Source organism: Sciurus carolinensis, chromosome 10, assembly GCF_902686445.1.
Source record: "Sciurus carolinensis chromosome 10, mSciCar1.2, whole genome shotgun sequence".
In the NCBI taxonomy this organism is placed as follows: domain Eukaryota; kingdom Metazoa; phylum Chordata; class Mammalia; order Rodentia; family Sciuridae; genus Sciurus; species Sciurus carolinensis.
In genome coordinates, this window is record NC_062222.1 from 121,044,082 (window position 1) to 121,069,285 (window position 25,204).

General features: G+C 50.2%; 1 protein-coding gene across 1 annotated transcript; it reads right to left on the reverse strand.

Moving 5' to 3' along the window:
* Nucleotides 1-1,152: 1,152 nt before the first annotated feature.
* Slc34a2 (solute carrier family 34 member 2) lies at nucleotides 1,153-25,204 on the reverse strand. Its single transcript, XM_047567346.1, has 13 exons — nucleotides 25,149-25,204; nucleotides 15,340-15,442; nucleotides 15,119-15,253; nucleotides 13,921-14,049; nucleotides 12,447-12,590; nucleotides 11,247-11,358; nucleotides 9,135-9,330; nucleotides 8,333-8,428; nucleotides 7,566-7,686; nucleotides 6,462-6,629; nucleotides 5,367-5,483; nucleotides 5,160-5,284; nucleotides 1,153-4,972 (listed from the first exon to the last, which is right to left on the reverse strand). Exons 2-13 carry the CDS (start codon nucleotides 15,437-15,439, stop codon nucleotides 4,340-4,342), a joined length of 2,076 nt encoding a protein of 691 aa, XP_047423302.1. The 5' UTR covers nucleotides 15,440-15,442; nucleotides 25,149-25,204; the 3' UTR covers nucleotides 1,153-4,339.

Consider the following 25,204-nt stretch of genomic DNA (forward strand, 5'->3'; position numbering starts at 1 on the left):
TACCACATTGACATTAACAATGATAGTGAAATATTGGCTACTGGTTTGGAGAATGGGCAGTTGGTAGTGGGAAGAGGAAATGAGAACTAAATCTCATCTACCAAAAACACAGGGCCAGGGATACATGGGGAAAAGCTGTTATATAAAAATAGAACAAAATGCCAGAAGAAACCACTGAAAGAGCTGGAAAGGATGACCCTGGGAGCCAGGCTGGAGCACAGGGAGGGAGGAGGCAGGTGGCAGTGCACTCTGATTTCCAGCCTTGGAAAGATCAATTTAAAATCCCTTAAACAACATCCAGCCAGGCACAGTGGCTCACGCCTATAATCCCAGCCACTTGGGAGGCTGAGGCAGGAGGATCACAAGTCCAAGTCCTGTCTCAGCAACTTAGCAAAGGCCTGTGCAAAATAAAAAATAAAAAGGGCTGGTGATGTAGCTCAGTGGCAAAGTGCCCTTGGGTTCAATCCCCAGTAGCAAAACAAAACAAAGTAAATATCGACCAACCCTCCACTGCCATCAGCTGGGACTGGTGCTGCACGTTCTTTGTGTCCTGTCCTCCTGTGGCCTCTCAGCCCAGTCCTCACAATGGCCCCAGGTCATATGACACTTCTGCCCATCCTAATCCCAAGTCTGACATCACTGCCAGTCTGTTCTTTGGGTTCATAGCAGATTTCTTGGCATTTCACTTTGGAAGGACTCAAAGGAAAGAAGAAAACAGCGAACAAGAGTGGGTATTGTCCTGTACTGTCATTGCCAGGCCCGGGAGCCTCCGCATTGTGAGACCCGACACAAGGCCAAGCACTTTCAGCAAGCAGCCCAGCCAGGGCAATGTACGTATACATACATCGTAGTCAGCCCTCCACGGCTCTGGGCTTTTGACCATGAAAACACCTGCATCACAGTCAACCAGACTCAAAAAGATCAAAACCATTTGATTGAACATGTACAGAATTGTTTTGTCGTTATCACCTAAACAATAGAGTATAGCAACAATTTACATGGCATTTAATGGCATGAGGTATGATAAGTAACCTAGCAATGATTTAAGATACAGGGAGGGATACGTTCAGGTTATATATAGCCTCTTTATTTTTAAACTTTATTAACCATACATATTTATGGAGTGTGATGTGATAATTTGATATGAAAAAATACTTTTTTGCTGGTTTTTCCACATTTTTATTGGTGTATTATAATCACACATAATGGTGGGGTTGTTTTTCCACCTTTGTTCATGCACACACTAGGCTCTTTGCATAGGAACCGTGTGCATCTGGCATTTTGGTATCTGCAAGGGGGAAGTGACGGTCCTAGAAACAATCCGTGCCCCTGCTTTGCCCTGCCTCTAGGACAGAGAGGGCTGATTTTTCTCGTTTTAATATTCATAGCAAGCCAAGTGTCGCAGTCCCATGTTCCAGATGAGGAAATTGACACTGAGAAAGTTAGCCAGAGTCAGGCGTGGCCCCAGGTCTCCAAGTGGTCCAGCCTCCCCTACAGTACTGACCCGGTCCTAAGCAAATGCCTCAGCCAGCTTAAAAAGAGGGGCCCCCCGGTTTACATTCTTCCCACACACTTTTCTTATGTAAACACAGCTCCTAGGCTGAGGGTGTAGCTCAATGCAGAGCCCGTGTGAATGCCCGAGTTGGAGTCCCATCGACAAACACTACTCTTCCTTAATACTATTGACTCAGTGGGGTGGGCGGGCACTGTGGTGGGCGGTGAGACTGACTGAGGCCATGAGAAGGCCACACTTTAATCCAGAGCAGAACTCTCCAAATGAGCCAAGAAGACACTGGTGACATAGGAAACACACCCAAGGGACCTTGCATCTTTCTCACTCATGTCCCTGCCCCGTCATTAGCCAACCATTTGTGCTACAAAGGACCTGATAGAAAAGTGGTCCCTAGTTCCTTTCAACTGTTCCTTACTCATCAGAATGGCAGAGTGTTGGTGGATGTGTGCAGGGAGAGGTGAAGCCAACACATGCCAGCTTCGAGAGCATCCCCTCCATTGTGGTGGGAACAAAATGCATGGCCAAGCTATAAAGTACAAGTCATGCAATTTCTTTTATTTTTATTTTACTGGGGATCAAACCCTGAAACACTCTAGAGTTACATCCCCAGACCTTTTTTAAATTTTGAAACAGGGTTTCGCTAAGTTGCTGAGGCTATCCTCAAACTTGCAATCCTCCAGCCTCAGCCTCCACAAGGAGCATAGGCATGAACCTTTGCCCCGTGAGTTAGGCAACTTCAGTGATCACACAAAAGCTCTTTACATTTGCATTTAAACCTGCCATTGCAGTCCAATGACGAACGGTGACACTCATACTACCATCTTAAGTCTGAATGTCTGTTTTAGCATGTCACTCCATAGCCAGTCTCCCTTGCACATCAAGGAAGACACCACAAAGGGAAAGCTTTGTGTTCCCTAGGTCCTCCCCCTGAATGTTTACAAGAGGCCCCACAAACGATGCAGCTGCCCTGGTGGTGGGTGGTTAGGGTTAGACGAGGTCACCTCCCAGCTTCAGGAAACACCCAAGAGGCACTTATTTCCTTGTGATTGAAACAACACACTCCTGGGTTTGATCATCTTTTAATTCTCCCCTCCCATAACCGGTAAGTAAAAAAAAAACACAGAAAAATATAATCAACTCAGGTACAAGGATTCCATTTTTAAAAATCAGAGTGCAAAGACAGCCACGGCCACTGCCCAGGTTTAACTTACATATTTACAGTGTGCGTGGTGGCATGGCCACAGAGGCGGGTTTGAAGGCAGAATCACAAAATATACAAAGATGGTCTTTTGTGCTTTACATCTTAGAATCCTGCCTCATTTCCAAATGAGACACTATAAAACACAAATCATAGACTATTCACTATATAACTTATGAAAAATGCTGTACAGTTGTGTGACTATAAATATAGAGAATAAATGGCTCTTTTTGGGAATCGTTATCTACATGGGGGAAAGGTCAGAGAGGGCTCAACTTGGTACCCCAACCTGTCAAGATGGGGAGGCTGGGATGGGGAGGACAGGGTCTTGGAGCACAGCTGCACAGACTCCTCAGTCCCAGATGAGGCTGAAGCCCTCACCTGCTGGGGGAGTATTATGACAGTCCAGGTGAGCGGCAGGGGTGGAGATAAAGCAGGGGGCTCTGGGAGGCAGAGAGAAGGCACCTGGGACATGGAGTGCACCCCGTAACCCTCAGCCACACAGTCACAGCCCCCAGGGTAGTCTAGCTGCACCCAGCTTCCTCCAAGAAGTTTGGGGCTTTGCAGGTGTGGCGAGAGGAGGGCGGGAAAACAAAGGAAAACGTTTGAAGAGACTCCAGTGAGTGCACGTGTGGGTGAGAGGGTGGAGGGAAATTGACCTCTGGCCCAGGAAGTCATTACACAAAAGAGGAAGTGGAGGCAAACAGACCTGTCCCAAGAGCAGGCGACTCCTGGCACTTGAGGCGGGGAGCTTAGGGGGCTTGCATCTTCTATTCAGAGCTCCAACACTAACTAATTTTATCTGGTCAAGAAAGTAGCATCAATGCAGCCTCAATGGCTTTGATCAGTTTGACTTCTAGTTAGCCCGAGGATATCTGGCAGACCAAGATCTCCCCAAATCTGTCTCTCTCTCTCTCCCCCTCTCTTTCTGTGAGCCAAACATATCCTGACCCTCTCTCTGTAGCTCAGGTGTGGCTCATATCCTGGAAACTTGACCAGGACACTGCAGGTAAACTGCCTGGACCATCCACACCTGCCCAGGTAAAGCACTCCTGGCGGGGGTGGGGAGCACTGAGACGCGGGAAGCTCACATGCATGGTCTTCAAGTCTCCAAACAATCGCTCTGTGCCCTCTGCAGGGCTGCTCTAGGCAGGGATGCCTGTGAGGAGCTCCTGGGCATCTTTGCTAAGAAAGATGGGTCTTTGCTAACAAAGATGTACCCGGGCTTCATCTCGATCGAGGACAGCTTTGTACACGTGTATATTACACACCCTCACATAGGCACCTTCGAGAACCTTCCCTAAATCACTCCTGGGGGCCTTTTCTTTCTGAAGAACAGATCCCATTGCACCTGTGTGCAGGAGTGGCTGCAGTCACCGTCTAGTCAGCTTCCTCGAACACGTCTCCTTCACTGTTGCCCTGTGCCTTCTGGGAGGAGGGACCAAAGGTACAGGAGCTGATCTAAAACTGTCCTGCAAGCTGACATCCTAAGGAAGGGGCAGGAGAGCTAGGAGTGACCTCAACTGTTCCCTAGTGGGGAGCAAATCCCCCCGAGTGAGCAAAAGGCACACAGAAGCAGGAAGGGTGGAGCACGTGGGAACTGAGGTCTTCCCCAACCTCTGGCCACCCTAGAAGGCCGTGCTGTTGGAGATGGCCTTGGTGCCTGGGGCATCTGCCTGGGCCTTGACCTCATCCGGGGCCTCTGTGCCTATGGCTATGTTGTCAAAGACCTCGGGGGCCTTGATGGGGACACCCTGCCCCTCCTGCACCTCATCCAGGTCCTCGCAGCACTTGCTGCAGCGGCAGCACTTGCCGCAGCCACACATCAGGCAGCACACCCGGCAGCACACGCGGCAGCAGCAACAGCAGCGCTGCTGGAAGCAGCTGGTGGCCAGGGAGATGAGGTTGTCCCAGGGCTTCAGGGAGTGCATCCACAAGGGCAGGAAGTTCCAGTTGCGGAGCTTTGTGGGCAGGACGCGCGGGCAGCGGGACTGCAGCAGCCGGAGGCAGACCACCAGCAGCAGCAGGAGGACAATGGGTACCCCCACGCCCACCAGCACCGGCCAGCCAGCCAGCGAGAGGCCGAACACCGTCAGCGGGGTCAGGAAGAAGAAGAAGATCAGGTAGAACACGGCAAACCAGCGGTACTTGGCGGAGATGTTGCCCAGCCCCTTGGCCAGGCGGATGGGCAGGCGGGTGAACGGGATCGGGTACCACAGCAAGATGCCGGAGATGTTGAAGAAAAAGTGGCACAGGGCGATCTGGAACACAGGAGGTGGACAGGTGAGGAGCGAGGTGTGGGGCTGCGTGCCCAGAACCCCAGTGACTCCTGAGGCTGACACAGGAGGCTCTCAAGTTCCAGGCCAGCCTCAGTGACTTACTGAGGCCCTGTCTTTAATAAAAATAAAAACCACCCCCAGGGACTCGGCCCTTGAAGCATGTCCCCACCTGGAGGGAACTCTTGAGAGTGTTGCCGGGGCTGGCTAAGGCGGCCAGGATGGCGGTGGTGGTGGTGCCGATGTTGGAGCCCAGCGTGAGCGGATATGCCCTCTCAATGGTTATCACCCCGAGACCTGGGGAAACAGTGACATCAGCCCCTGGGGATGACTGGAAATGGCAAGGGTGACCCGAGACAGAGGCCAGGGAGAGACTCACCAATCAGCGGGGTCATGGCAGACGTGAACACGGAGCTGCTCTGCACAATGAAGGTCATGCCCGCCCCCACAAGGATGGCCAGGTAGCCGGTCACCCAGGCAAAGGGGAAGGGGAAATCTGCAAGACAGAGGCAGGAGGACATCATGACCCTCTGGCCAAAACTGGGCGGTATCTCTGCGGGCATTTCCTTAGGACCCCAGGACAGAGTGTGCTGGAGGGAGAGGCCACCTCCCTCCACGGGGGCTGGGGCTGCCAAGTGGACGTTTAGGCCCCTGCTTCCCTCCCTGCTCTTTGACTCCACAGTCAGGTGAATCAGGGGTATAGGTAAAGATAAAACAAGATGCACTGGCGTCTCCATGGCAAACTCAAGCACTCCCAAAACAGCCATCCTTCCCAAAGCACCAGCCCACGTGGAGCTCAGCACGTTCTCGCTGGTGTCCAAAATGGCACACCTTCCACCTGTTTCCACCTTAACAGTGTGGAGAAAATGCAGCTGCTGGGCATGACCCTAAGAACCCAGCCCTCTGCCCCACCTGCCCCAGATCAGGCCCTGCCTGCCTGGCCAGCACGTCACAGATCACAGTGCAACAGGGGAGGCAGACCTCCCTCCGTGAGGCTTCGGGGCGGTGACGTTACCCTGGTGAGCTCTCAATGGCTGGGACCCCTTACTAGGCAGACCTCCTCTTAGCCAGTGAGTTTCACTGGCTGCCTCAGGATGCTGGGTATCCAGAATCCTTTCAGGAGTGAAAAGAAGTAAATACAAAGGTGGGTTCCTGGTAGCCTTTGCCCAAGGGCTCCTGATAGGCCCAGGGAAAAAGGCCTCAGCATATGGAATCTGCCAGATGGAAGTCCTACCTCGGGGCTCTGGATGTGAGCAGGGTCTTCTCGGGCCCTTGCTGACCCGTGATGGAAATATGTACCTGCCCCAGACCCACCAGGGCATGAAGGAGAATTCCCACCTTAACCTCTGCCTCTGATGAGATCCAAGAGAGACTCTGTGCCCAAGCCATCACAGGATGGGAATCCAAGGAGCCCCCTGAGGCGGCCACGCCACCACATCCCTGGGTGGGCCAGGGTGAGCGGCGGGGCACCTACCAGTGTTGAGGGTTTTCTTGATGACAACTGCAACCCGCCCCTTGAGCACGGAGCCCAGGAGCTTGACGATCATGATCAGGCAGCCGCAGAGGAACAGCAGGGAGACAATCAGCAGGATGATGCCCACGGCGAGATCCGGGAGGTTGAAATTCACAAAGATGTGCTGGCCTGCGGAGACACGGAGAGCCACGTCAGAGCGGGCAGGAGCCAGGTGGCTCGGATTGCTTTGTTCCACATCCTTCTCCCTCACAGTAACAGAATCTCGGCTACACACATGGCAGCTGGGGAAGAAAGACAGTCCTTCCCAGCCTCCTCTGCAGCCGGGTGTAGCCCTGAGACAATGTTCTGTACAGTCAGACGTTCTGAGGCTGAAAATGAAATGAGGGGCCCAAAAATTTTTTTAAAAAAATCACATCCAGTTGTGGGCAGATCCGGGTCTGCAGCCCATTCCTTCCACCTCTAAATCCCTGCATTTTTTTTTTTTTTTTTTTAACTTGTGATACAGCAGTGTTCGGAGGTATTGCTCCTGTAGAGTTGTTGTTTTGCAGAGTCACAGCGTGTCCCATATTAATTCCAGCAAACCACAGTTATGTCATATGGATGTGTAGCAGTCAGAATATTGACGTTTCACTTAATTCTGTGATATAATCACATCTGGAGCATCCAGGTATTCTGCTCAGAATTAATGTCAGCTGTCAAGGGGGAAAGTGATATATAAGAAGGTCCCTAAGGAAAAATCAGAACTAAAAGTTGGAAAAGATCACAAGGAGCAACATTAAAAACTCACAGGTATTGAAAGCATCGTGCAGGCCCAGTGTCTTGCGTAGGGCCAGCTGTGCAGAAGGGACTCACTGGGTATATCTGCGCTGTGTGGGTCCCACATGGGGCTTCAGATCCTCATTCTACCCCTCCCCATGGGACCCTGGGCCTGTCCCTTAGCCCCTACGCCGGGGCTCCTCTGCTGTACGACTCACTCCTCCCTGTCTGAGTAGGGCGGGTGCTAGAGTCTGCACTGCCCTTTCCTCCGCTTCCTGGGCTCCTCAGGAGCCTCCTTACTCCTGCCCCACAGCCTGTCCCAGCGGCTGGTTTGCGGAGTCCACTCACACTTGGCAATGTTCTCCTTGTAGGTCACATTCTTGATGGTCCAGGTGTAGATGCCATCCGTCCAACAGAGCGAAGGGGAAGTGCAGTTCGCAGGAGAGGGGACGGTGACATTCATCTGAGTCTAAGAGACAAACAGGTTTAGGCAAGCACTTTTGGTGGGAAATGCTTGGAAAGGTGAGCAGGCGGGGGTGGGCACCACACTTTAGGTGCTGTGGCTCCGTCATGATGCCCTTCACCTTTGCAGGCCTGGCTTGTCATCTTAAATAAAAGGCTCTTGGAACAACCGGGGCAAATGAAATGAACCTTCACCATTTAGAAGGTCTCGTTTTTACACTCGGTTCTGACCTGTACTGCCCCACAAAAACCAGTTATGTCCTGGAAGCAAGGGTGAGCTGCAGACTCCCTGATGCAGGAGGACAAGAACCGGTGGGCCTTCTGGGGAGGATCCTCTGGAAGAGTTTGGAAAGTGGGAGATGCCACCTGCTGCCAGGTCTGTACAGTGGGACACACTGGTTCCATGGGCCTCTCCAAAACTGGGCAGAGGCCGCCAGACCAGCCTCGTCCAGGAGACCTGACAGAACTGCGATAACGTATCTGTGGCTCTGTGGGGGCCTAAGTAAATCCATAATTTCCCAGACTTGTTTCAAAAAGGAACTTTGCAGGCCAGTTTTGATCTTCTAAGCATCTCCATTTTTCCTTCCCCCTTTTCTTTGCCACCTTCAAAGATGCCAGGATTCGCCCACCCGGTAATACTCCTAGAAACTTACCGTGTTTGTAGAAGTTTTGCACCAAATCTTGACCAGACTCTTGTTTTGGGCCAATTCGTTATTCATTGCAATTTGGTGGATGACATTTTTGTCCAGCTGAGGAATGCAATAAATACACAAGACGGTCAGCCTGTCCTTGGAACTGAGGAGACAGATGCAGGTGTTGCTGTGAGAGGGTTTGGGGGACAGGAACTCAACTGTGAGCCCTTGCAAGCATGGTCAGGGTGCAGGCAGGTGTCCAGATACTAGCAAGTGCTCACTAGATGAATGGATGCTTTTGCTAATGGGCAAGGGCACTGCTACGTAGGAAGCAAGCTGTAGATATTTCCTGACTGACTGGATGCCAGGGAAAACCAGAAGATAGAAGCAAAGGCTCATGGTCCCAGCTGGTGCTCTCCCCAAAAGCAACATCCACAAACCCTTCATTCATTTCAATAATGTGGACGACAGACACCAGAGACCAGTGGGGCTAGATGGCCCTGGGTGAGAGGGCAGTAGTCTTTCTCTTTACCTTAGAATAGGATAACAATTTATCAGGGGTCCATGTCAGAGACAGTAGTGGGGACAGAGTCATCCAAGGGTCTGGTGGGGAATCCTTAAAAGCACTCACTACTGCCACCCCAAAGACACACTGTTGGAGTCAAGCATTGTTAAAGGCCTGGTGCTCCCAAAGTCCTAAAGCCCTGCCTCCCTCGGCTCTTTTCAGAGGCACTACTGAGCAGTGTTTATAAACCCTCATCTCTGCAGGCCGAGTGCCGCGGGCGGGCGTGGGAACAGGAAGCTCTTATCCTGACAGTGGTACCTGAATAATGAGCTTGGTGAAGGGATCTGTGATGACTTTCAGAAGTGCCGGGGCATCTTCTCCATTCTTGAAGTGGAAGGTGTCCACCACCAGGTTGGTCAGAATCTCCAGGTAGTGGGTGGCAGCCTCCAGGGGCAAAAGCACGAGTACGGACAGCCAGTTGAAGAAGTCGTGGACCGTGGCCCCTGCAAAAGCCCTGTGGGAGGGGAACCCCAGCACCCGCGTTAGTCGAGGAGGAGGAGGACGCCAGTCCAGAGGTGCCTTGCCAGGTGTCGCTCATCCGCGTGTGCACAGCAGGTGAGGGCTGGAATCATTCTCAGCAACCATCATTTGGAGGAATAGCATTAAGACGCACTTTTGGAAGGGCAACACCAAAAGCAACCTTCTCTTAGAAAGGTCTAGACCAGCAGCAGGCAACAAAGTGCTCTTCCCCAAGTGAATTCTTAACCATTTAAGAATCTTGAGAGGCTGATGAGTCTCCATAGGAGGCCAGGCTCATATGTACCACTATTTACCTCTATCCAAGGAGGTCCTTCTTCTCCCTGAACACCATCCCACCTCCAGATTCATAAACAGCACTCTATACTTTCCCTTCAGCTAAGAAATTTCTTTAAAAATGATATGAAAGTCATCAGAATACACCCTAAACCAAATGGAACATGGAACATAAACAGAAGTGGCTAATAAAACTGGGGGGTGGCACTTAACTTCACTGGTAAATATAAAATGGGCAAGTGCAATTTTTCATCTGTCCTATTAGCTACTGTTTTCCAAGGTATTCTTACTCCTCTCAGTGATTCAAGACAGTTTCCAGGGCTGGAGGGTGGCTCAGAGGTAGAATATTTTCCTAGTATGCAGGAGACCCTGAATTTAATCCCCAGCACTTAAAAAAAAAATCATACACTAAGATAGAAGTGATTCAAATATTTTCTAGTGGTTTTCGCAAAATGTTTTATAAGCCTCATGTTTGATACAGTAGTTATTCTAGGAATCTAATAAGGAAATAACCCAAACCACTAGGATAGAAAGATGTTGAAATTATACTTATCTACCCAGAGGGGGCAAGCTAAGTCAATGATGTTCTGATATCCATAAGTAGGCAAGTCAATATTCTTCCCCTTGTAATAATGAAAAGAACCCAATATTTTAAATAGGCAAAAGCGGATGGAATCCCAGTTGTGCCCCGCAATGAAGTATTTCACCTCCTTGAGCTATGACATAAATAAAACAGGGTATAGAACACCCTACTTGGCTCCATGAGAAGATCAAATTAGAAAATGCCCAGTTGGATGTATATTATTACTGTGACCATCAGGACATTTCATCAGGGACCACATGAGGTGGCTCAGGGAAAATAAAGGATCCCAATGACACCCACTCACTGCCAGTTCACCAACAGACAAGGGATGACGTTTGCAGTCTCCCCCATCAACCTGCAGTAACGTCAGCTGCTTGACCACAAGGTAATCACATAGACACACAGGCAACTGTGTCTCTATTTTAATAAGCTCTGGTAAAGCCTATAGCCAGGTGGAAGAGAAGCCAGGAAATGTACTTAATTTTCACACTAATCTTTTTGGAAGAAAAGGGTTCCCTTTGCCTATGTATTCAACCTGCTCTATTGTCAGATCTTACACATCCACAAAAATGACATTTTGCCTTTGATTGACATGCTAGTGAACAATGGGAAAACGTGGCCCCAGCTGAGCTGGCCAAAAATGGAAGTTTTAGGAAGTTGTAATTATCTATGACTAAGTGAGACGGTAAATTCTACCCTGACTGGCTGCGTTTCAGCTTCCCCACCCAGCAGCAACCTTCCAGCGAAGCTGGCGGTGACTGAGCCCTGACCATGTGCAGGGCACCTTGCCCAACACTCGCCAGCATGGCTGTGTTTAATCCTTGAGATAAGCGGGTGGGGAGAGATGCCATTATTGTCCTGGTATGCAGACTAGGGAGCAAAGTGTGATCAAGTGGGGAGTGTGTGACCTCAGCCCCCGCTAGACTCCCCGGGCTACCTGCAGGAGCCTGACGGGCATGTGCTCCCGGCTCTGGGTGGGTCCTATGGCGTGGTGCACGACAGGCCTGATGGCCAAGGCTGGTTGAGCCCCTTACCTCCTGAACTCACTGCGGTCTCCGGCCTGCATGAGCGCCACGATGGTGTTGGTAATGGAGGTCCCGATGTTGGCCCCCATGATGATGGGGATGGCCGCCCGCACGGTCAGCACTGCAGGTTGGAAGGAGTCGTTAGTGAGTTTCAGAAGGCAGCCTGGCCGCGTTCTGAGCTCACTCAGGCTGGTGTCTCCTAAAGCAGCTGTTCAGCCTCTGGGAGTCGCGCATACGACTGTGCCTCTGATGAAAACCAGGACGGATCACCAGAGACATCTGAATGAGTGTCCAAAATGCCTGCACCTAACCCTGGGTCATCCACAGAGAGGGCAAAACCCTCCTATGGACCCCAGTCAAAGGTGTCTTTTCTCCTCACTATTACAGATGTGACTCAGCTGTTAGGAGCATAGAAACAGTGAGCGAATGAGTCCAGGGCTCATGGGGATGGACTCGGTTTTACAGGGCATTAGGGCTTTCATTTAAGAAGGAGTCAGACACACACTGACATCAAACTCCTCTGTATTTACCAGGCAAATCCTGGCAGGATCACTTCCTCTACTAACAAAGTCATTATAGGACCACTCTCTTCTCACATAGAAAAAAGTAACACTTTGAGACCTAGTTATCTTCCTGTAAAATGCCCCACAAAAAAATCTTGGTTCGTTTTGGTTAAAATGTGGGTTTGAACTGGAAAAAAAAAAAGTCACTTCCAAGTGACCCCCCTGCTCCCCGCCCGGAAGTCTATCCCAACTTCAGAGCAAATATCAAGCGCGGCAAGTTTGGAACAAGGTCTCCAAGCCCAGTAGTCCCAAAGCCACTGTAATTAGATGCCTACATGGTTAGTACTGAGTGGGGCTCTGTACAAAGGAACTTTCTCAATTGATGGAAATGTTCGATATGGTAGGTGCCAGAAACATCAGGCACTGGGTACATGAGATGTGACCAGAACAGAGCAATTGAATTTTGTATTTTAAATCCACTAAGGTTAAATGAAATTAGACACATGGTAGCTGGAGTAGACACTGTATGTCTAGAAAATTCAGACCAGAGACCAAGCATCAGGTCTATTTTTGGACCCAGCCATCCACCTGGAAACAGGAAGTTGCTGGGATCAAAGGTGGGACACACCGTGGTTGGAGAGATAATGGTGACAGGGCTCAGACATATTCAGAGTAAATTCCAGATGGACAGGGTGCCGGGACTCACGTGAGGAGGCCACCATGCTGACGATGATGGAGGAGGAAGTGCTGGAACTCTGCACCATGACGGTCACAAGCACCCCGATCATCAGCCCCGCCAGAGGGTTGGACATGATAGAGTTGTTGTTGAAGAACTGCCCGGCCACTTTTCCTGAAAGACACATCAATGACCGCATGAAGGCCCAGCGTCCAACACAGGCCCTTTGGGATCTTGCTTCTTCCCTGCTCCGCCCTGGTGGGTGGGAAACCAGGTGCTGGCGGTCTGTGTGCTTCCCTCCACCTCTCTGACCTCGCTCCATCTGCCATCAGCTCCTCATTCCATATCCCCGTCCCTGCAGGCTCCCACCCTTCAACTGCTCCTTGAACAGGCCTCTTGCTCGCTCACCTTCTGATCCTGAGCCTGACCTCAATGGTGTGCCGGGCCCAGTGGGCCTCCTCTGCCCAGCCCGCAGCTCCAGCCCCAGCCCCAGCCCCAGCCCCAGCCCCAGGGGACAACGGAATGCTGGCAGTCATCCTTGAGGGCGTGGCTCTGCCACCCTCCATCCCTTCCCTGACCCATTTTATATAATGAAGACCCAGGCCACAGAGTGGATGTGACTTGGAGATAATCAAAAGCAGGAAGCAGAGCCCCTCCCAGCATCAGCTTCTTGCTTTCTGATTATCTCCAAGTCACAGCTGCCAGAGATCAGGGGGACTAGAAGAGCCCAGTAGGCTGTCTGCCCCTTGTGCTTCCCCATGAGAGCCCCCTGCCAAGTCTCCCAAGTCACTAAGATGGACTCTCGAGAGGGACACTGAGAGGTGCAGGATCCCATAGTTCTTAGGTGCCACCATGATGATCTGAGGCTGAGTCCCAGTGGGGTAATTACAGGCTCTGACACTTGGGCTGGTGAGTGATCCGAGCCTCCATCCTCTCCTCTAAATGGGAAGGCTTTGAGAAGGAATGTGGAGACCAGGCCTTCATTGCAAAGGTAGCCAAGCACCTCTTGACCTTATTTCCGGGTTCCTCGCATACTGCGTAGCCACTTGCCTGGGAGACGTGCGGCCATGTGTTGTGGCTACAGATCCCCCAGTCAGAGGACCTCTGACCCTCTGACCTTCCCAGCTTGGATTTTTTTTTTGTAGTTGCTTTGGGCTAAGAGCATTCTTTCTTATTCTGTAATCTCTGGGCAGAGAGGCCAAGAGACAGCAGGGAATCCCTCAGATAAGTCCTGAGGTCAAACAGTTTCCTGCTTGGGGTTAGTGAACAAAGGTGAGGGTGATAGCTTGCTGTCGGCTCCAGTCCTGGCTTCTGGCCGGAGCCGCCTGGGCCAGGTCAGAGCTCTATGAAGGCCTCAGTTTTCTCCTCTATACAATGGGAGGCATAGACTTCCCAAGATAATCTGAGACGGTTCATGTCCTGGCCATCTCTAGGCTGCAGCTAGAGAAGGCTTCAACTGTGACTGTCCAAACCCAATTCAGTGCCCTGCACCTTTCATCCATACCTCCAACCAGCTGGAAGGCGCTGCTGAGGACATCCAAGGAGCACACAAACAAGTAGAGGAATCCCAGGAGCAAAACGAATTTCCCAATCCCTTGGAAGACGCAAAGGATCTTCCCTTTGGTGTCTCTCTCTGCAGCGGGAGGGGAAAGAAGGCACAAAGCTTTCAGCGTCTGCAGCCCTGGGTGGCTCACGGCTCCCACCTCCCCTCCGGCCTGGCTCTTCTGTCTTGCAAGGCCTGGAGAGGGTGTGCAGGCTGCTGCAGTTTTCCGAGCAGTTCCCCCTGTGGTCCATGTCATTGCCCCTGCCCCCCACTACCATGTCTCCAAAGGATTTGCATCTGGGTGGATGAAGGGCTCACTGAGTGGACGAGAGCACAGCCAGCCTGAGCAGGCGCCACGCAGCTGAGCCACAGGGTCCAGGGGAGGCAGTAAGAGCACTCCTCACCTGCTAAGTGCAGGGTCAGATAAGGGCCTCCAAAGTACCTTCAGAACACCACAGAATATTTCCTAGAATGAGGCGGCTCAGGAGCAATCACAGCCTCCATCTGAGGAGGGCTTGGGCCCCCTATATCCAGGGATGCTGCATCCTTGACCGCTGTTTCCTGTACTCACTTTAAAATGGTTCTCGCCTCCTCCCTCCCAACCATTCCCTCCTCCCTCTCCACCCAACCTGGCTGCCTAACCTCACCCTGACCTTGGAAATGGGGTATTTACTTGCACCCCAGCTATCCTAGCTGTGCCCTTCCTGTCTTCTGGAAGCTTTTCCTGATGCCCGTGCTTAGGTGAGGGACCCCTCTGAGGGGCTCCATCCACAGCACCTCCAATCACACCCAGAACCCGGGAGCACACGATGGAGTATAAGGAGCACAACAATCTGTCTTGGTTATAACCCTACTGCCTGGCACACGGGTTGAAAGAATAAGAGATCATCAGCAATTGTGCCTTGACATTAATCCTCCAGAATGAGGGTGGCTTCCCCTGCCAGGACTCCAGTTTTTCTGACATATTTCTTTTCCAGGGCTGGGAAGGAAACCCAGGGTCTTGCACATGCTGGGTATGTGCTCTCCCACTGAGTTACATCCCCAGCCCTTAGGACCCTGGTTCTAAGAGCATCGGAACAATGAAGAGAAGAGTGACTTGAAGGAGGTAACACTGAACAGGCAGGTCCCCTCCTGCCAGCCTCTGCTGCCTCCTGTTTACCTGACCACTTGATCCCAGTGTCCTGGAGTGCGGGTAGATCCCAGGGGTCTTCCACCTCGGTGGGCTCCTCTATCAGAGTGGCAGTGGAGTACGAGGGCAGAAGTTCAATCTTGGGTGCAGGACCTGTGCCATCATCTGCCCAAAGAAGCAGAGGCATGAGCATCAGAGCCGCAGCTCCTCAGGCCAGGCAAGGGCCCACCGCGGCAGATGAGGTCACTTACTTTTGCCCGTGTCCTTGCCTTTGGACTGATGAGTTGAGGCCCCTTCGATGTACTTATTGGGGTTGGGCTGGGCATTTTCCAACTCAGGCCAAGGAGCCATGGTCTGTGGGACAGAAGACAGAGCGTTAAGAGCAGCCATTGGAAAGAGGCCGCATGCAGCTGGCAGAGAAAGGAGAACCGTTGAAGCCTCTACTGGGAAGGGAAAGATGTCTGGTTGTTCTAAACCCCATATCCTCTCCACCATGCTCCAGACTGTCACTACATCAAGTTCCTACAGTATGTCCATTTTAGCCTCAAATCTAGACCATTAGTTGTGCTTCTTTTGCTTCCTTGAATTTCTTTGTCACAGCCGGTGTTGATTCTTGCACTGATCAAGTGGAAAGTCAATCCACCCACCATCATCTCCTGGGATGCCGAATCCTGGTGACTCTCAGATGGACACCCACCTGCTACATGCATCGAGGCAAGTGGGACCACAAGAGTGCACATGACCTCATGCGGTGAACATAGCGAACGCGTACGACTTCATGTGCCTGCATTGTCAGTACACGCACACACACTGCACCTGCTTTCCCTCTGCCTGGTCTTCTGTCACATGGGACACATGGATCTGGCTTAAATTCCCACAGTGCTACTCGCTAGTGAGTGTGCATTTAGGTAAGCCCGTTTGTGCCCCTGACCATAACATCAGTTTCCCATCTGTAAAATGGGGATAAATCTTTAAACTTTGCACACTTATGAGGCTAATGGTAATATGACATTAATGAGAATAAAGATCTGGAAAGTGCCTGGCATCAAGTCGCCTTCTGATTAATGGCACCTGCTCCTCTTCATAGCAATGACCACTCTGCCACGCTGCTTGGCTAAGGCCCCTTCCTCAGAACCACACTTCCTGTCCTTGGGTGGAGGCTTCCTCAGAACCCACTTCCTCCCTCATGCCTGCAGCTACAAGCCTCTGGAAACATCTGGCAATCTATTATCTATTCCTTGTAGTCCTTGTCCTTTGAAACCCATTAGACAACACAATCCCAAGAACTGAAATGGAAAATTCAGAGGAAAGCACCTACAAATGGCTACAATTCTTGCTGAAAACAGAGTCCAGCCTCATTAAGCTATCTCAAGAAACCAAATTAAAAGTGACAACTGGCTGGGGATATAATATAGCTCAGTTGGTAGAGTGCTTGCCTGTCAAGCACAAGGCCCTGGGTTCAATCCCCACCAAGGCAAAAAAAAAAAAAAAAAAGTGACAACTAAGGAACAAGATCTTTTGCAGGTATAACACACTATGCTGGAGAAGACACTGAGATAATCACTGAGGGAGTTGGTAAAACGTCTCTAGGGCCTCACACTCGTCATGCATCTTTGACCCAGTCATTTCACTTCTAGGAATTGGGGACGAAGGATAGTTGCTCTCAGAAAAATTAGAAATGACTGCCTTGTTCTGATCACTTCTTTCAAGAAGACTTCCCAGAACCTGGGTCTGTCTCTTTTCCTCTTCTTACATCAGGACATTTCCTGCCTACCAGGGTGCCAAGCACTACCCAGAAGGGGCTTTGTCTTGTCCTTCACATGTCCGCAGGGCCTGAAGTCCACCTGGCAGGTGGACATTGCCCAAAAAATTTATGAAAGGATGAATGCAACAAAGACCTAAAAGACATTTACCATTCTGTCACTTATGGGTTTGTAAAATAAAATAGAGAAATTATTGTACTAATTACAGCACATCCATGCAGTGTAACAGCATGCATTAAAAAATGTTACAATGAAGAATGCCTCAAATTGTGGGGGAAAAGGCATTTTTGTCCCATTTTCAGCATGATCTCCACAAAGTAAATGAGATCCAAAAATGTTCCATGGAGTTTGGAGTAGGTGGTAGAATTGTGGTGATTTTAAGTTTCCAGAAATTTCCAAAGTCTTTTAAAAAGCCACAGCTCTACAACACCTATATTGCTTGTTTTCAGAGGCAGCTGACTCTGGGGTTTGAGGGGTAGCTCAGTGGTCAAGTCCTTATCTAGCATGAATGAGCCCTAGGTTCAATCCCCAGCACTGAAAACAACAACAACAGCAACCAAAAAAACCCCATAGATCTTTTGGGGAAGAAACTAGCAATTTTGAAATTCTCTATTTCAGACATGTGCTAAGCTGGGTACTTTTATGCCACAAGGGTCCAGAACCAAATTCCAGTACTTCCCTTGACATTGTCACCTGTGACAAGTCACTTGACCATCCTATGACTCGGTTTCCCACAAGTAAATGAGGTTTATAACAACGCCTACCACACTGGGTCATTAGGAAGCTTTAAATGAGTAATTCTACACAGGGCTTGGAACAGTGGGTTAAATGAACTGCTTTGCCACGCCCCTTAGCAACCTTGTGAGGGGTTAGGATTATTTCCTCTGTAGAGATGAGAAAACTGTGGATCCCAGGAGTGTGGCCGCTTGGCTCAAGGTCACCGCCCGAATTCAGTTTTTCTGACTCCAGAGTCTGTTTACCTCCAATTACTACATGACCCAGCCTGACATGTATCATGTGGAAACACATACGTGGATGAATGACAGGAAGGAGTGCCTCAGGAGTTAATAGAGAGTGAGGTGTTCTGATCAAAGGCCCAACACGAGGCAGGTGGGGAGATGCTTCCGCGAGAGGAATCAATGTCCCACTTACTGTGACTGAAGCGGGGAGGCAGGAGAAGCCGGCCATCACGATCTCCAAGCAGCACCTCCCACCTGAGACACTGCACACATGCGCTCGGCCTGCATTCTACCTGAGGCCTCCAGGCTTCGTGGGGCATTGGCTGTGGCCATCACTTAAATCTAACTCTCCCCCAGGCTACCTGCACATGTCCCCACCCAGAACTTTGCTGTCTGTGATTCCGGCCTTCAACCTCCCAGATTCTCAGTCACCTCCGACCACCCTGATCCCACCAGCACCAGGACCTATGGGTTCTCACTGGAGCACCTCATAGCACTCAGAGTCTGGTACCATACTGGTTCTGGTACTACACCCCTGGTCAGGGACCTCGCAAGTCCCTGTGTTGACTGGTTTGGGCTCCAGATCTCTCCACAGCTGAGGCTCCCTAACACACAGCTATGATGTGGGTCAATCTGACTCCCTATATTCTGTTGCTTACCACTTTCCAAATAATTCTTCTCTAGTCATATTTCTCCTAAAAGTGGGACCCTGAACACTAAGAATCCCGCCACTGCCCTGCTGCCTGTGATAGGCCATTCAAGGGCCCCTGAAACTCTAACCACCCACTTGGACTCAGGCCAGGTCCTCCCTCCTCTCTCCAGCCAGATCTGGCCTTCTCCATGCTCCTAGCACACGCTACCAAGTGACTCATCTGGCACTCCATCACATACCACTGTGGCATCTTTTAATTGATTTCTAGTAGCATTTAATGAGCTCCAAAGAGCTGCCAGGTGCCATGCTAGTGCCTGCCATATTATCTTCATCTAGATCACACCATTGCAAAAGGAGCCCAGAGAAAAGCAACTCATACCAAGTTGTCCAGCAGGTGAGAGAGAGCCAGTTCCTTCAACACGGCTGTCAGTGAGGCCAGGCCCTGCCCACAACATCCTGGGCCATGGCATTGGCATGACTTGTCTTCCTATGGCACTGATTCCACTCATGGAATTGGGGAAAGGGAATGGTGAGTGGGTTTGACTGGTAGGTGATTTGCATTTGAGATATGATGTCTATATGGTGCAAGCTATTTCCTAAGCTTGACAGGACTGACAATTGGGGCCAGATAGTTCTTATGGGGGAGATGTCCAGGAAACTGAGGAATATTTTATCAGGGCTATGTGTCAGGGCCCTTCACTGATGAGACATCAGTGAACCCTTATCCTCAACCAACCAAAAATGTCCCCAGACATTGTCAAATACCCCAGAGGGACTGAGAACTATTGCTCCAGAATTTCAGAAACTGGACTTTGAGATCCCAATTCTGGGGGTTCAAGTGCAACCTTTGCTGTGTGATCTTGAGATAGTCAGCCTTGCCTCTGCTTCTACACATGTTAGACAAGGAAAATATTTGTCAAGGATTGCTGTGATGATTAAGTCCCCAGGACAGAGTCTGTGCTTATCAGTTATCTTAAGTATGGATATATTGTAAGTATGGCATAGAACATAGGATTTACATAAATTAAAAGCTTAGCACATAGGACACGAAACTTAATGCTCCATGTTTGCACTAAGCTCTTCAGGGCTACCCACAGACCTGGAGGTCTGACTGTACTCCCGGAGGCTCTTAGAACAAAATTTGAAAATTACTGTGACCTTCTACTTTTTTTTTTTTTAATACTGGGGATTGAGCTCAGGGGTGCTTTACCACAGAGCTACATTCCCCACCATTTTTATTTTGTTTTTTTAAGACAGGATCTAGCTAGCTTGCTGAGGGTCTTACTAAACTGCCCATACTATGCATATCCAAGTTATAGCAGCAGAGTTCACAGCAGCCAAACTAGGGACCCAGCCTAGGAGTCCGTCAAGAGATGAATGCATAAAGAAAATGTGGTATATAGACACAATGGAATTTCATCTAGCCATAAAGAAAAAAGCACAATGGAAGGAACTAGAGACCATTATGTTAAGCAAAATAAGCCAAACTGAAGGTCCAGGGCCTTATGCTTTCTCTCATATGTGGAGGCTAGAGCGGAAAATGGAAAGAGATGAGGGAGCTCATGAAAATCCAAGGGAAATCAGTAGAGAAAAGGGACCAGGGGATGGGAGGTGGGGTGGGTGGAGGAGTACTGGGGAGTGACATTGGTAAACTATATTGTTACACTCTGTGCATCGATGAATATGTAAACAAATCCCATCACCATGCACAACTGATGCACCGATTAAAAATGTGGGAAAACAAAATTGCCCGTGCTAGGCTCAAACAGCCATGCTCCTGCCTCCGCCTCCTGAGTTGCTCGGATTCCAGGTGTGCACCACCGCACCTGGTTTCCACCTCTAACCATCTTCAACTCCAGAGTCATTTTTCTTACCTTATTCACATTTACACTGGCTTCCCAGTTAAAGTCCTCAGAGGACAGGAACCATCTTTTATGCTTTACGTTCCAGGGCAACATAGAAGGGACACAGCAGACAGTTGATTTTGAATGGAGGCGTCAACTTACAAGGTTCACTGAGGATCGCACTTAACCCTTGGTAACCAGGGCTACGAAGCCCCTCCAGCCTGAATCCTACTGACAGGTGGTTGTCCCTCATCACCATGTGCAAGTTGGGTTGGGCAAGAGTTGGTGGATGAAGCAACCAAGAGACTGCTACCCAGATGTGGCAGCAACCAACCCCACTGGTGCAATCCTTGCCTGCAGTCAAGTCGGCTAGGAAGGGTGTCTATTTGCCGACACTGTGTTTTGTTACTGGACTTCTATGACTGTTCAGAATCATTTTCTTTGAAGGCCTGAACAAAAAGGTTTCTAGTGAATACAGAAAGCCATGTCCAGGGTCCAACATCCACATAATGTACTATATTAATACAAGCCATGGAGAGTCACCTACTGGAACTCACACTGCAGAAGGAAACAAGACAGGAGGGCCTGTGACCCAGCCAGCTGGAGTGTCCTCAGGATCCCCGCACGAGGTTGGCCTCGTTCACCTCCCAAGCCTGTTTACTCTTAGTGCCAGCAAAGCCACGTTTCTGCTGAATGTCTCCACTCCTTCTTGGAAATCCTCCTCCCCATTCTGAGTCCAGCTTTTGTTACAGGTTTCCTGTCCACACACTTCACTGATGAAGCAGCGACAGCCCTCCCTCGGTACTTCAGCCTCTGGACCCTGGCTCCCACACCGTCCCTTTCTGGGTGCTCATGGTGTCAGACGCGGGTACCCCCGAGGGAGTCGCAGGTCCACTCACCTGGCACCCACCCCTGGGATAGATGGCCAGGAATCCATCTGACCGAGCCCAGCTCTCAGGACTGCCAGCCCCTCCCTCTTGGCCCTCTCCATTCCCACAGCTCACACGGCACCCAGGACGTGGAGACATAAAGGGCACCTAACAGCTAGCCAGCCGGACACCCCCGACTGCAGCTCGGCCACACAGGCCCCAAACACCTGGCCCTGCATGTCAGCGGAGCCCCACTGTGTCTGCAGCAAGACAGTCAGGCCTGTGGAGGCGGCAGCGAGGGCTCTGCAGCAGAGGGAGGTCCTGGAGCAATGGGCCCCCGGACCAGGCAATCATCCCAGGGATCCTCCCGGTCCTGGAGTTGCCACCTCTGTAGAGGCCATTGTGTTGGACATGCAGTGATAAGAGAAAGACAAGCACCCGGAAGGAAGAGGCCTGGCTCTGCAGAGGCTGCCCCTCCTGTGACCCTGAGACTTTCTAGGCCTCAGTTTCTTTGTCTCAGTAATAGGATGACCATCTCCCTCGCAGGGCTGTAGTGAGGACCACTGATTAACCAGTGTGAGGCCTGAGCAGATCCTGGCAGTGATGGCCCGGATCTCCATCATGACTGAGAATCATCTCAGTTCTCCTGAGTGCTACGCTGCAGTCCATCCTCTCCCAGGCTCAGCACGGTAGTGAACTCACAGTAAACATTTACTCAATAAATGAACCCAAAGCATGTGAGGAAGGTGCCAACCTTTGTCTTGTGATGGGGGAGTACCTTAGGTGGCTGTGACCTCATGAAATCTTAACAAGGAAAGGGTTCTTTCTGGGTACAGACAATGAAACAGAAGGACAAAGAATTAAGCGACATGCCTGAAGCCTCACAGCAGCCTGGTGTGGTGTCAGGATCTGAACCCAGGACTGATGGATCCAAAGTCAACCTTTCCATAGACCCCAAAGTTAGAGACAAAGGGAGAAAGAGCCCTCCAGCCCCTGCCAAGCGCCAGGGCACAAGGAACCTCAGGGCCAGCTCAGCAAGGACTCATGTTTCTGGGAGAGCTGGCTGAATCTGAAGGGGTCACTCCTGCACAGTCATGCAGACAGCAGAAATGCCAGCCAAGAATGCTATAATGACAGGCTGCTCAGTCCCACAAAGGCCTCAGGCATACCAGAGACCTGGACTCAGCAAATCCCAAGTCTTCTGGGAGTCTCGGCCAAGCAGAGGTGGTAGTGAATGGGGCAGACGGAGGATGCAGCAGGAAGCTGAGGTCACTACTCCCAGGGACATGACACTGACCCTGCTGGCTAGGCATGAAGGCTCTAGCACTATCAGAGGTCCCTGCAGCCCTTGGCCCCCTCTGATCGCTTAGCCTATCCCCATCTCGCAGGCAGCTGCCACCTCTCTGCATTCCCAAAGCCACACTCCAGCACATTCCTGCCATCTAGGGTGGCAGAGTAGGAAGGAAAACCCCCTCCATTTGGGTAGCATGGTGCTAGCGATGCCTAGGAAAGAGGGGGCAGAAGGGGCCTCAGTCCCCAGCGATCACACATGCCTCCCTGCCCCACCTACCCCACTGTCCAAGCCTCTTGGTTCCCCTTCCTGGATCCACGCTTATACTCAATGCCAAGAGGAACTCTGATTCTTTCTCACAAGCCAACCAGAGCCAACTTCTGGGTTCTTCTGGGACTTGCAGGGAAATGTAGGGCACCTGGCAGTCACCCAACCCCTACACTTTGCATTGTCTGTGCCCTTCCAACCAGGACTTGGTCTGGGGCCACCTGTGCTCCAAGTAGCAGCAGCCAAGGCTACCTGAACTGGGGAAAAGAACCAGGGACAGTGGTCCTGCTGAGCCCAGGACAGACTCACATTCTCCCACCAGGCAAAGGTCTCCACAAGAACAGGGAAGATGACATGGTAGAATGTTACCAGCCAAATGTTTAGTGTTGTGGGTTCCACGCACAAATGATCTCATTCACTCTCGCACGCACCTTACATAAATATTTACCCTTTAGCACCGTCTTTACCACTACTCTACAGAGGGGGAAACTGAGGCCCAGGGAAATTCATTGCTTAAACACTACCTTCAGAGGCAATTCAAATTCGTGTAGTTCACATTCTCAGTACACCCCAGAAATTCTTACACTTCAAAACAATGACCAAGACTCTAAAAATCCAAGAGGATAATGGCTACTTTCCTTTAGTTACCACAAGGAAAAAATAATCCATCAAGGACAAGGTGATCATGCAATGGAGGGTATGTTTGACAGAGTCAAGAAGCGATGTGTGTTCACGGCCTCAGGTGAATAGTGACTTTAGTTTAAACTGTTGTTGAATGGCACTAATCAGATTCTTTAAGACATTTATCCTATCACTTTAAACTTGGGCCCAGTTACCAAACCATATCCTCACAGTGCACATTCTGCTCATATTTATAGTTTAGTAAGATCATATAATTAACCTGGAACTATATCAATTATTTTGCATTGTATTAGGAGGATTAAAAGGGCTAAATTTGTAAACATTACAATCTTTTTGCACTTTTGAATTTTTGAATCAGAGATAAAACATTCCTTGGTATGTCCTGTTCCCTGCTGCTGTCCACATCCTGTCCCCAGAATGGACATGGGGATAGGAGTGAGGACAACCCAGTGGAAGATGGCTCACAGCAGTACTGAAATCCAAGTCACTCTGATCCTGAGAGACTGTTTTCTTCACACATTGAACTTAGCCTATTCTTATGTCCACTTTGTATCTAGTAATCCAGACACCCTAGTTTCAATGAGATGGTTGAATGATTTGGCAAGGGCTTAGGGGAAGCCAATTTGTTGAGCATCCAAAACTTCTACAAAGGTACCCTTCTTGCTTCCCATTTACAAGACAACAGTAACTAGAGAAAAAAGATCATTATCAGCTGGCATGAGACAAAAGATTCAAACAGTCACTTAACAATCTGAAACAATGACCATGCCGAGGCCCAACTTTTAAGACTACCCAACACAGAACAAGTTAAAGAACTGCCAGAATGGGAGGGGAAGGAGGAGAAAAGACAAACATGGCCCAAAGCAATCAGGGACAACCATCCACAAGCTGCCTCCAAGAAAAACATGTTTGGGACATTTGCACCTCACCAAGGGAGAGGAGAGATTCCAGCTGTCCTCATTCATGCCAGCTACCTGTGGCAGGCATCTGGCCAGCAACTGAAATTAACTCCATAACTGGTGCCCTTCTTTCTGATTTGAAGATGCTCTTCTCCAACTCAACCATCCCTGTACACATCTGTCAGTCATCCCAAACTCTCCTCCCGTCTCTAAATCTAATTGTGGACCCTGTTCTCCCAAGACACTAAAGAACAGGCCCTTTACTAATGGACACAAACTAGGTCTGACTTCTGTCACCTTAGATAACTCTGCAAATAAGCACTGTAGCACGAGGAAGTCATGCCCGGGGCATCCCTTCACCCGGCAGCCATCGCAATCCTAGAATTTTCAGGGCTGGAAACTCAGATGCAGGGATTAAAAGGGCTAAATAGCGTCAACATTGCAACCGGAGATGGTCCCATTTTCCTGTGAAGAGAAGGAAACTTCACCCCAAGGGCTCACAGGAATCTGTTGAGTCACACAGCTAGTTACAGACCCAGCCAAAAGTGAGCACAGCCATCCCACTTAGGTGGTTACCTGGTTCTTCCTCCCTAAGATTTCAGACGACAAACCTTTTTTGAATTCCCTGGTGTAGCTGATTAACACCATCTATAGTGAGGTGTAGCAATCAGAGTTGTCATAATAGCAGTACACTAAGAAAAAACTTGAAAACTTCTAAGAAAAAACTTGAAAATACCTAAAGATTATTCTCTTCTGCAGCCCAAAGCCAGCCTCGTTCCTCGAGGTCAGCACCAAGGGCTTCCTAAAGAAATTAAGTACGGTTCTTGCAAGGGAGAGGAGGGAACCGGCGCCCTGGCCCCGCGGCGGTACTCACCAGCGCTGGCTTTGCAGGTAAGGGACTGACAGAGGCAGCCAGGTGGAGCGCAGCGG